The sequence below is a fragment of the Balaenoptera musculus genome, chromosome 3 (genome assembly GCF_009873245.2).
Source record: "Balaenoptera musculus isolate JJ_BM4_2016_0621 chromosome 3, mBalMus1.pri.v3, whole genome shotgun sequence".
Taxonomy (NCBI): domain Eukaryota; kingdom Metazoa; phylum Chordata; class Mammalia; order Artiodactyla; family Balaenopteridae; genus Balaenoptera; species Balaenoptera musculus.
The window spans coordinates 111,289,757-111,302,394 of record NC_045787.1 but is presented as its reverse complement, the minus strand read 5'-3'; the positions used below and the strand labels follow the sequence as shown (position 1 = coordinate 111,302,394).

At 39.4% G+C, this 12,638-nt stretch overlaps 1 protein-coding gene across 11 annotated transcripts; it reads right to left on the bottom strand.

Moving 5' to 3' along the window:
* Positions 1–805: 805 nt before the first annotated feature.
* C3H5orf24 (chromosome 3 C5orf24 homolog) lies at positions 806–11,445 on the bottom strand. 11 transcript variants are annotated; one of them, XR_005019386.1, is made up of 5 exons: positions 11,152–11,445; positions 4,906–5,335; positions 3,121–3,194; positions 2,529–2,574; positions 806–2,267 (listed from the first exon to the last, which is right to left on the bottom strand). XR_005019386.1 is itself a non-coding variant. In XM_036848089.1 (4 exons), the coding sequence occupies exons 2-3, from the start codon at positions 5,330–5,332 to the stop codon at positions 3,154–3,156; spliced, it is 468 nt and encodes a 155-aa protein (XP_036703984.1). In that variant the 5' UTR covers positions 5,333–5,335; positions 11,152–11,445; the 3' UTR covers positions 806–2,574; positions 3,121–3,153. The 11 variants fall into 11 exon arrangements, 5 of the variants coding, with proteins under 5 accessions (XP_036703984.1, XP_036703985.1, XP_036703986.1 ...); XR_005019387.1 differs by having other exon boundaries at positions 806–1,990; XR_005019384.1 differs by having other exon boundaries at positions 806–1,018; positions 1,940–1,990; positions 2,529–5,335; positions 11,152–11,442.
* Positions 11,446–12,638: the final 1,193 nt, after the last annotated feature.

The window sequence follows — 12,638 nt, the reverse complement described above, 5'->3', positions numbered from 1 at the left end:
CCAACCTCTGTTCCAGATGATATGCAGGATTCAGAGAAAATGGAAAAGGTAATTAGATATTCGAATAATTAGGAGAAAGTGTTTTTCTTTTTATATCTCCAGTATTTGACAGTTACAAAATATGCACATGCTGCTATCCCTAAGGTTAACACTAAAAAAGTTAGCCACGTTTAATATCTAAACTTTTCAAACTAAAAGGATCAATCACATTTAAATTTAAGCCTTTAGGGCTTCCCTGGTGGCGCAGTGGTTAAGAATCCGCCTGCCAATGCAGGGGACACAGATTCAAGCCCTGGTCCAGGAAGATCCCACATGCTGTGGAGCAACTAAGCCTGTGAGCCACAACTACTGAGCCCACGTGCCACAACTACTGAAGCCCGCGCGCCTAGAGCCCATGCTCCACAACAAGAGAAGCCACCACAATGAGAAGCCCGCGCACTGCAACGAAGAGCAGCCCCCACTCGCCGCAACTAGAGAAAGCTCGTGCGTAGCAACAAAGACCCAATGCAGCCAAAAATAAATAAATAAATTTATTAAAAAATAATAATAATTTAAGCCTTTAGTAGAACCATTAGCCTGAAGTATCTTAATAATTGGAAGAAAATGAGATTCATTTATAAGTTAGAAGTTTAAATTACAAATATATAAATAATTACTATTTTGAGAAAAACAAGTAGAGAGAGGCAGATTTCAGAAAGCACAACCCAAGGAAAATACAAGACCACCAATCATGAAAGAGGTTTTACCATTTACAATTACCCTACTTGGAAAATACTTTGCTAAGAAATAAAGCAGTAAACATAGCTGGTTTTAAAGTAATGACTTTATTAATAAATATACATCCATATGATGATGTAGATACAAATCATGAACACTACTCCATTCCCATACACATAATTGCACACGAGTAGCTCAAGTTCATGGACATAAAAACATACACAGTATCTATTCAGACTTTTTACAGCAGAGAACAGCGTGCTTATATCAGTTAACTGGTAATTATTTTCTCCATAATTACCTGTGGAAAAAGGAAACTGTGAAACTCAAAGAATCAAAGTGGTCTGATTACTATAAATCACACACTTGATTTACTATAGCATTAAATTTTCCAAAAATTAAATACATTATTTGTGAGAGCACAGATTTATCTACTTGGGAGTAGGGGGGAAAAGCAAAGGAAAGATTTAGATACATCCTAGAGTTTAATAGCATATAGTTAAGCTATGATAAAAACAAAAACATAATAGCATCAAAATATCTTATGTTCAAGGGAAAAAACGTTTTGAACTGTTGTGAATTCTTATATTGATATTTTACTATAAAGGGATCATGAAATTTTACTGCATATATAGACAATGACTGGCAGAGTAGCAGTTATTGTCAATATCCCCTGAATTGTTCTTTTAAAGCTTCTTAGAATATAAAAGAGAAACTTTTTTTTTCTTTAGCTCATACACTGGTTTTTCTTACATTGGATGAATCACCTTTAACCTAATAAATGGATCCAGATAATTTTTTTTCCTCCTTAATTCAAAGAAACGCTATTCTTATTCCATGAAAATATACACGTAAATTCACACAAACATTAGTTTGGAATGAATATTACTTTTACTACTTTAACAGATGTTTCTTTTAAAAAGTAAATAAAAAATATAAAGAATTTTTTAGTCTAACTGAAATACTGATTTTTAAAACATCCCCAAATATTAAAAATTGATCACTTATTTTCTTCCAATACACTGTGCTAGCATTTTTTTAAATATCCAGTGCAAAACTCCAAAGATAGTATCAAAATCATCCCACGCTAAAGATTAGTTATGCAAGGTTATAGCTGTCAAAAAATGAAAGTTTCTTCTGTATTAGCTCCTAATTTGTTAATATAAGAATAAATAAGGCATGTTAAAATATTTTTTAAAGAAAAAAGTAAAAGCAAACTTACTTGAAGAGCAGATCATTTTCTGACCAAAGTTTTAATATAGAATAGTGAAACCTATTTTGTGAAGAACAGAATTACACAATATAAGATTACTAATTTACCTTTCAAGGAACAATCATACAGTGGGAGGAAAAGGCCAGTTTCCCCCAACTGATTATATTAAAGTATAGGCAATTGTTTAACATGCTATTTCAGTGTTTATCATGACAAGAGACAGTGTTACAAAAGATGCACAATGTAGTCTTTATAGAGAAGTAAAAATATTTTGTATTTTAAGACTTCATTCATGTTATCATTTAGATGTCTTTCTCTTCACCATGGCACCAACAAACTGTTCACAAGGAGAAAAGGAAGTGGAATCAGGAGATGCTCATCAACATACAGATCTAATACTCCAGGTAACAACTCACATGAACACAGAAAATTCAGCTTTTTAAATGATGTTATCCATTCACAAAAGTAGCCATTCGCCCCCCTTTTTTTCCTGGGACATAGCTCCTGATGTTAATAAACACTGTTATGAACATACTTCCTTTAGTTGATTTCACCATTTCATTAACTTGTATATAAGATTCATTATACATTAACACACCTGCTTTATCTTCTGACACACAGCACAGCACCACTGAGTAGATGTGCTGGAGGATGGAGAAAGGGGGAGGGGAATGAATGTAGAAAAAGGCAGGGAGAAAAAGCATGTATAATAAAATCAGGAAAGCAAATAAACTGAAAGGGAAATGTCAAATGGGCGTACTACAAAACACAACCTGCAACCAAACCCTTGACAATGATATATATAATTCCATGGAAGAACATTTAATTAAACAACTGTTTTCAGGAATTCAAAACAGGATTTCTAAGCAGCCAACTGCTGAACATCATCTTGAGAAACAACTAAATGACAGATACATAATAAAAGTGGATGGATGAACATATGAATAAAGATGTAAGCATCTGTGTGTGTCAGAAGTTATACTGTTCTAAGTAAATTATTTTAAAAGTTTTATATTTTAAGCTTCTGCAAGAAGAAACTCTTGTAGCAATTTAGCTGCCAGAATGTTACAACTGATTATGTAGTCATCCAACATTGTTCTCTATGCTTTGTGCAAAGCTAAAATTGTTGAGGTCACTGTCTTAGATGCCAGTGCACACACAGTCCCCACATACAATGCAACACCTCTTACTGTAAAGAGCAGCATAAAGTCCAGCTCATTGTGTCAGGCATCACTGGAACACCTGAAGGCTTGCTGCTTTTTTCCTGATAAAAAAGGTATGAAACATGACATCCATTTGCAGTCAGAGTCTGCAGTAACTGAGAGCAAGCCCAAACACAGTATGTGCCCTTTTAAAATTTTAATTATTTTAAAAGTTTTGGAGTCCTGCAAATCTACATTATAATCTCAAAGGCATTTAAGCTCACAAATACATACATTGTAAAGTTCAGTGGAATTTTTTTTTCCAAATCCGAAGTTTATAATAGTTTATTTTATTTAGAACAAACTCAGAATAAATAAAATGTATATTAACAAAGAATATTACTTTCAGAAAGAGGGAAGAGAGATATCCCCCTGTCCCTTCTATACGTATCTACCTAATACGTTTTTTTCTTTCCTATCTATTTTGCTTCTAAAGCAAACACTGTCAGAAAAAAATTTATTTTGAACGAAGTGGTCTCACTAGAGCCACCATGAGATTTTTAATTAAACTAACCAACATATTTCTTACATGTTTCATGCATAGATGGATTCCTATATACTTTTTAATATTTGGGTTCTGACAGTCAGAAAACTACATTTTGTTTATACCAGTTTTACGGTCTACCATTCAATTTTTGTCCTTTGGTAGATACAGACCTGAAACCACAGTAACTGCTAATGCAATGGGACAATTTATCAGAAAAAACTAAAAAATATTCTTAATAAATGAACATTAATAAGTGTTTTAAGCACAATGCTTTAAAACTAAGTATATGAAAGACAAAATGTAGTAACCACAGCAACATGCAGACCTTAAGAATATTTCTTTTCCTATTATATTAAATATGCTATTCTCAGAATGCACTGTAGTCAATATTTCACCAAAAATGTAATGTGCAGTTTTTATTAAAAAGTTTATTTTTTTTGTAAATATGAATTGTTTGTAGTGTTTGGTATACATGCTCTTAGGCAATTAAAAAATACACAACCTAACATGGCTGAAAGGCAAACACTGAAGAATTTTTAAAGGAATAATAGTTAAATCAATTAATGCCATGTAGATCAATAAATAGGAAGCTGCTTAAACCTAGAACATTAAAAATAAGATTTTTAACATATGAAATCTAAATAAATGCCAAAGCATACAAATATGTGTCTTGTCTCATGAACATGTTACAAAAAACCTCACAGCCACTACCTCAAGTAATCCTGAATCATTAGTTTGCTTTGTTCCATCAGTTAAAAATACCTTCGACATTATCTTTATTATATTGTAAGCTTACTTCACAAACTAATAGGTATAATGGTTTCAGTTGTTTAGCACATGAAGCATCTATTTAGAATGACCCAAAAGTAGTAATGAGACACAACCATAACTCTAAAGGAAAAGCAAAAATGATTTAGATAGGTGTTACACTTGAACCTATGTACAAATACAATACCACTGCTATGCCCTGAGTGCATCTGTCAGCATATGACAGTTTCTGAGCAAAAGCAGGAAAAAAAAAAATCAAATGGGAAAACAAATTTGGAAAGCCCAGGCCATAAAATCATGTATGTCAAAATAAAACCAGGAAGCTTTGGGATTATTCACAATCTTCCTTCTAAACCTGGCCCTCCTTTCCTGCCTCATTCACTCATTGGGTGGCTTGATTTCGCTGCTGGTTTCCTCTACGCCATGAACTGCTCTACCATGCATCATAGGGTAAGGAAAAGCAGCAGTCCCACAGCCATAACCAAGATCGGCAAGACGGGATAGAGCTTTAATGCTACCTGGAGGTCTCCCTGGGCTGACTTTGTATCCCGCAGCTTTAGTTGTACCCAAAGGTCTGCCTGGACTTGTCTTAAATCCAGCCGCTTTGGTGGTTCCCAGGGGTCTGCCCGTGCTGGTCCGGTATCCTGCTGATTTGGTGGTTCCTGAAGGCCGGCCACGCTTACCAGATCGGTTGAGATTTTTCTTTTTCTTTAGTTCATCTTTTATCTCTATGCTTCTGCCACTTGTAGTCTGCAAGTGTGTTTCATTTAATGGGTCTTGCCTCTGACAAGCCATTGGTTTGTGGCTGACTGTGTGGCTGTATTTGTTTTGCTGGGAGGAATATATGTCAAACTGATCAGCAGCTCTCATGGCATCTTCACTGAGGCAGGAAGGTTTGCCAGGCCCACAAAAAGCTGGATTACTGCTGGCAACGGGATGCATCATTTTCTACCAAAAATAAAAGACAAATATGCATAAATACACATATACAAATATATATCTGTATGACAGCATTTAGTGGGAAAACAGTCTGTCTTCCAACAACTATGCAGGCTCTCTAAAATTAGCTGACAGGCAGGACTCCAGACCACTTATAAACAAACACACATCAGCAGATTCAGATACTTTTTTTTTTCTCAATTTAATCACTGGCAGGCACAAATGCCATGCAAGATAACTCTAGTACTGATTTTGTCGTTATAATGTTCTCTACTTAGGAATTAGAAAAGTGTGTACATGAAATGTTACATTTTGTAGGCTCTTTTCTTCTAGACTACTAAATCCTAAAAAGATAATAATAAAGACAAGCATTGTTATTAACATGATTCTTTTTTTTTCTTTCTTAAGTTTCCCTAGCATTCTTAGAATGTCTTCCTTGGGCCTTTCATTATATTTCCCACATGTATACTTCTGATCTGGCCAGTTTTCACAAGGTGGACACTTCCTTATCATTATCTTCATTTATTATTTATACAGAATCCTGAGTGTATGTTACACTTTACAAAAGATAGAATGTACCAAGGAAAGAACACAATCTGTTGGCCAAAGGTACTGACTCCCTTTAAACTATTCTATCCAAACAGGAGGCAATAACAACATAAAGGGTAAACAAAGGTTTCCATTAGCTAAAATAAGTGAACATTTATACAAACTACAGAGACTTATACTACAAAAATATGTGTAACAATCATAATAAAATACTTTCTATTTTTTTTTTTTTAATTTATTTATGGCTGTGTTGGGTCTTCGTTTCTGTGTGAGGGCTTTCTCTAGTTGCGGCAAGTGGGGGCCACTCTTCATCGCAGTGCGCGGGCCTCTCACTATCGCGGCCTCTCTTGTTGCGGGGCACAGGCTCCAGACGCGCAGGCTCAGTAATTGTGGCTCACGGGCCCAGTTGCTCCGCGGCATGTGGGATCTTCCCAGACCAGGGCTCGAACCCGTGTCCCCTGCATTGGCAGGCAGATTCTCAACCACTGCGCCACCAGGGAAGCCCCACTTTCTATTTTTAAAGTGTGGTTATCAAGACAAAAAGTTGAATGTGCAACACTGCTTTCTCCCTTGACCATAAATAATGATGTGGATCTTCTTCCCTTACAAGAGCTCTGTGGCTTTTAACAAACAGTCCAAACTCTCTATCTGTGAAGACATCCCTGTGAATTGTTTCTCTATTTAGCCATATCATTTAGACACACAGAAAATGAGAGTCTATATAGACTACAGTATTATATTTCAATAAGGTAAAAAACAAAAAAACAAAAAAACCACATGGGTTCCAATTCATATTTCGAAAGAGTCACAAATGTATACAAAGGTCCAGCCCCAAGTTGTTAGACGTTCACCTGCACCTTTCATAAATGTAAAATTGTACCAAAACCTCAGTTATGAAAATAGTTACTCCCAGAGGCTAAGAATAGATAATCAATGTGAGCCAAAACCACTGCAAATTTATTTCAGTTATAAAGGTTAAAAGGAAATGAAGTCAAAGAACTGAATTCAGTTACATTACTAAATATTTGCTGAGAATCAACAGATATAGAGCCACTGGCCAGCTAGCTTAAAGTCTTAACTATGAAGGAAAAACATTTACAATGAGAAGCTACTTGTTTATAGCAGAAGCCTTATAGACTTGAAAACATAAAACAAGAGTGAGCTAAACACAAATATTAAATGGAGTGATTCATCACTTATTCCCCAAGGATAGAGAATGAGTTTATTATCACTTCATTTGCTCAAATCCTAATTTCAGATGAGAAATAAGAAGAGATCATCAAGATGTGTTCCAAGTGTAATGATATTAGCTGAGAGTTTTTTGAGATTTTTCTACGTGCCAGGTAATAAGTTTGGCACTTTGCACATTATCTGACTTAATCATCACTACAATTCAGCTCTATGGGGAACATACTGTTAGCTCTGTTTTACAGAAACTGAGGCAGGAACTTTAAGCAACTTGCCAGGGTCACACATTAGGAAATGGTAAAGCCAAATACAAATTCAGATAATCTGACTTCAGAACCAACCGGGGTTCTCAACAGCACCACTATCATTTGAGTCAGATAATTCTTTAGGGTGGGGGCGGGTGGAGGATGGGGTTGTCCTGTGCATTTTAAGATGCTTAGCAGCATCCCTGGCGTCTACCCACTCCACCCTCTTGATGTCAGTAGCTACACCCTCCTCTTTACCCTCCCAATCTGTGACAACCAAAATATTCTCCAGACATTGCCAAATATTCCTTGGGGGGCAAAATCTGCCACCTATCATGAGAATCACTCAGCTATACTAAAATGAAAACAGAAAACTCAATTTCAAATACTCCTGTTGGTCTTCCCTGGTGGCGCAGTGGTTAAGAATTCACCTGCCAATGCAGGGGACACAGGTTCGAGCCCTGGCCCGGGAAGATCCCACATGCCGTGGAGCAACTAAGCCCAGGCGCCACAACTAGTGAGCCTGTGCTCTAGAGCCCGTGAGCCACAACTACTGAAGCCCACGTGCCTAGAGTTTGTGCTCCGCAAGAGGAGAAGCCACCGCAATGAGAAGCCTGTGCACCGCAGCGAAGAGTAGCCCCCGCTCGCTGCAACTAGAGAAAGCCCGCGCACAGCAACAAAGACCTAACTCAGCCAAAAATAAATAAATAAATAAATTTATAAAAAAATAAAACACTCCTATTGAAGTTTTTATTCACCTCTTAAGCTCCTACCTCTCCAAATATCCATAAAATTCGTTGATAACTTCTCCAAATAATCATAAAACCGTTCTGTTGATAACCTCTCCAAATATCCACAGAACCTTTCTACTGATAACATCTACAACATCTAACTCAAATAGATTTGTTTTCCAAATTGAAGAAAAGCCAGCCTTGGGATTTGTGAAGGGACCAACCACATTCCTCTCCCCTACAAGTTATAAACTAACGGAGAAATATACACAGGAATTAGATAGGAATCAAAATACTAGTTTATTGCCAATAAAACTAGACTAGAGACCACATGCAAATACGAGGAGAAACACACTCAGACCTTTGAGCAGATTATAAGAGAAAAAGTGATCACTTTTTCTTTCAGCCGTGCCCTGAGGCTTGGACCACACAGTGAAAGTGCCAAGAGTCTTAACCACTGGACTGTCAAGGAATTCCCAAAGTGATCCCTTTTTCAATTTTATTATTCAGAAATCACCCTGCTGGAAAGCTCTAGTATAAAGAGATAGAAAGGTACCAGTTCTCTTCCACAAGTAGCACTGCCAGTAAAGGGAGAAAATGTTTTTTCCTATAATCTGTTTCAATGGTTTATAGCTCATGCCTTTTAAGTTCCTATCACTAACTTACCAAAACCCTCCCTCTGGACCTTACTTCCTTTAACTTCATTTTCTCTTAATATATCAGAACATTCACCATCTATTATCACCCAGGATATACAGTCTCAGCTTACATTATGTTAGGCTTTCAGAAGCAGATTCTGCCATATATCCTTTACTCAGACAACCAACACCGAAGAAAAACACACCATTTAAACAGTAGACCTGCAATTAAAAAAAAAAAAATCCACCCATCTTCAACTACTTTAATCTTCTCCAGGAATTTATGAATTTGGTTTGTATTATGTTAATTAACTTCTGACATTGCTCACATTTATTGAGGGCCAACTCCATGCAAAACACTATTCTAAGCATCAGGACACAAAATAGACAGGATTAAAGCTGTTAATCCCAGGGAAGACAGTAAAATACTGACTTAAAGAACATTTCTAAAGGGCAAGTCTTCCTATATGTTCTATATTTTCCTTCCCTGCTACCACCAAGAAATCAGTACAGTATTCTGCTTACTCAATTACTGATTAAGAAGCTGGACAAGAAATTTACTATGACTGTTACTCATGTAAATAGTTAACTAAAGGGGCTTCCCTGGTGGCTCAGTGGTTAAGAATCTGCCTGCCAATGCAGCAGACATGGGTTCGAGCCCTGGTCCAGGAAGATCCCACATGCCACGGAGCAACTAAGCCTGTGCGCCACAACTACTGAGCCCGTACTCTAGAGCCGGCGTGCCACAAATACTGAAGCCCACGCGCCTAGAGCCCGTGCTCCGCAACAAGAGAAGCCACTGCAATGAGAAGCCCGCACACAGCAACGAAGAGTAGCCCCCGCTCGCTGCAACTAGAGAAAGCCCGCATGCAGCAACAAAGACCCAACACAGCCAAAAATAAATAAATAAGTAAATTTATTTTTTTTTAAAAAAGTTAACTGAAACAAGAAACAGAGCTAAAACCAATCCCTTTCTACTTTCAGGTGTCAACTTTTTAAGATGGGAGTCAGCACCATTAGATCCTTGTGTGCATAACCATCATACATAAACACACGCGCGCACACAGGTGGGCGCATGCAGAATTTGTATGTTTGTATGCAGTATGTGCATATACAAGCATTAATCCTACATTTAATAACGCCTCCCTGGTTCCACCTCAGGGCTCGCCAGCTAACTGTTCTTTCTTGAAAGACTCTTCCCAAACTATAGTACAGAGTTCATTGAAAGCATGCAGGCCACATTTCTCAATAGAGTCAGAATGAATACTACATTTCTAGAAAGTTTGGGCTGAACGAAATCCAAGAATACAGAACTAGCAAAGGTTAATAATCTTTTAAAATAGTTCACTAAATATAAGGGAATCAACTAAGAGCTTCGATATATTTTAACTATGCCTAAATTAGAATTCTTAAAGCATATGCTAAAACTTGCCATCCCTGAAGCTGTTTTACTCTGTGTTTAACCACTGAAGTCTTTCCGTGAGCTGTTCTTTACGAAATAATTCCTTTTCCTTCTCCTGAATGTGGCAGTCATCACTATCAACATAAAGAACTATAACTATTTTTAGTAACTTCACAACGCATTCATTTTTAAACATGGAGAACATTTTCCTTTCAAGAACACCAAGTTCTGCTCTCTTCCAAGGGGCGAACACCACATAATTCTCAGAGGTTATTTCAGGTCATTTGACTTGTAACAACTAGCTAAAATCATATGCGATTTTATAATTCTAAGTGAAAGTCCATTGGTGATCGACCTCAATCACTCAGAAAGTCTATTCAGCAAAGGCTAAAACAAATGCCAGTAGCGACGCATCCTGCCCCACCACGGAAAGTTCTGATACTAGGAGAGAACATAAATAACGGTCTTCTTTGTCTTCTTTCTACTCTTTAATTGTGCCTCCACGGCGCAGTTTCCCCAGTGCCGGAATCCTTATTTGACAAGAGGCGTTTAAAAATGCATTACCTGTTGTGCCCGAAAGCGATTATTAATGTATCAGCAATAAGAACTTTGCAGAAAATACACGCCCACACTAGAGAGAGTGTTGTGAACCCTCTCCAATAATCATAACTGATAGCCCGCTGTCGTGCACCGGAGTTCTGCAAGCTGGTCAAGTCCACAGGCCACTCCATCTAGACGTCCATCTCGAAGCCGGCAAGCATTAATTTAAAGTGATGGCGGGGAGAACTGAGGATTCTGACCTCGCAAAGAAAAGAAAGGGTGACCCCTCCCCCCGCCGCAGGAGGAATTTCCCCCAAATAATGGCTTCAAGCCCGGAGAAGAGCAGGCTACGACCGGGGCCCCTCCTCTTGCTCTGGGCTAGGCCAGAGCCCCTTCTCAGGCGCGGGTCGGAGACCTCTTCTCACCAGCTGGCTAGGCCCTCATTCTGGCCCCCTCCTTGCCTTCTCCACGAGCACTCGCCGCCCCGACTCTGCTCCCGGCCAGTCTGACAAACCCCCGCGCGCCCACCTACCTCAGCCGCCAGTAGCCCGGCCCCTCAGCGCGCCCAGGGGCTGCCCATCGGCTGGGAACCTCACGCTGGCGCCGCTCTCTTTCCAGCCCGGCGCCTCTACACTGCGCGGAGAGCCCAAGACAGAGGGAAAAGCAGGCAGGGCGGCCGTAGCGGCGAAGCGGACGCTGGTTCCCAGCTCCGACCTCAGCCACCGCTCACAGCGCAGCACCGGACCGAGCAGGAAGAGGCCACCACAGCCCCGTGGAGCAAGGAGCGGCGTGCGCGAGCTCGCGAGTACCGCGCACGCACACGCACACGCACACGCACGTCGCGAGACCCAATCTCCCGCCGACGACCAGCACGCAAGCCTGGGGAGAGTAGCCCAGGGAGCCGGGCTGCGCTTGCGCGGCACGGGGAGGACAGGGGGTGGGGCTTAGGAAAGAGCTACTTAGGCTCTGGTGCAGATCGCGCGCCCAAAGGGATAATAACTTCCTAACGTGGATTTTTCAACCCAATCCTGTGATGCTGGATCTACTACCGACCCCATTTTTCAGATTACAGGACTAATAAATGGTGGAGTCAGGATTTGAACCCAGCATTCTTGTTCCAGAAACTGTGCTTCTAATCACCGTTGGCAAAAAGATTTATTAATCCCTTATTGTGCTAGCTGCTGCCCAAAGCATATTAAAAGGATTCAGCCTCTCACTTTTAGTTACTTACGAATGGGTGGGGTGAGATCTCCACCTGCAAATAAAATGGGGAATATTCAAATAACATGAGGTGTTTGGGCCCTCAGTCCTAGCACCATGTAATAATGAAAACCCTCATTTTGTGAAGCTAATATTAAAAGTTTAACAAGTTTTTATATCCATGACCTCCTCTGAATTACCATATTCTTCATTCCACCATCACAGGAAGGGATGGGACAAGAATTAGCTTGCTTACAAAATCTCCCCTTTTATGTAGCTGTTGCGAGATTTCTGACATATGGGTCACTCCATACAAGCCACTTAGCAGAAGGGATTAGTTTCCCCTGGTCTTCGGTCCGTTAGTTCTAAAACGTCAGAAAGGAGAGCATCCAGAATTAGGAAGGCTGCCGAGAGGAATACACTTTTTTTTTTTTTTAAATAAAGCATGGTTGTTTTATTTTAAATTTTTAATCTTTTTTTTTTCTGGCCAGGCTCTGCTGCTTGCAGGATCCTAGTTCCCAGAGCCAGCAGTGAAAGTGCAGAGTCCTAACCACTGGACCGCCAGGGGATTCCCAGGAAGACACTTCTTTGACAGCATGAAGAGGCTGGAGGCAGGTGCTTATCCCTTTTGCCCATGCAATGAAGACTGTTTGAGGAGATAATTCTTAACACTGAATTGCACCATGAGCACAGCACTTGGCCCAGTGATGCTGTCAGCAGGAAATAAAGAGCAACAACTTTTCTGGGTGAGTACACAAGCCAGGAGGCAAACCAAATACAGTACATAGAACAGGCAAGCTCAATCATTTTCTGGCAAGC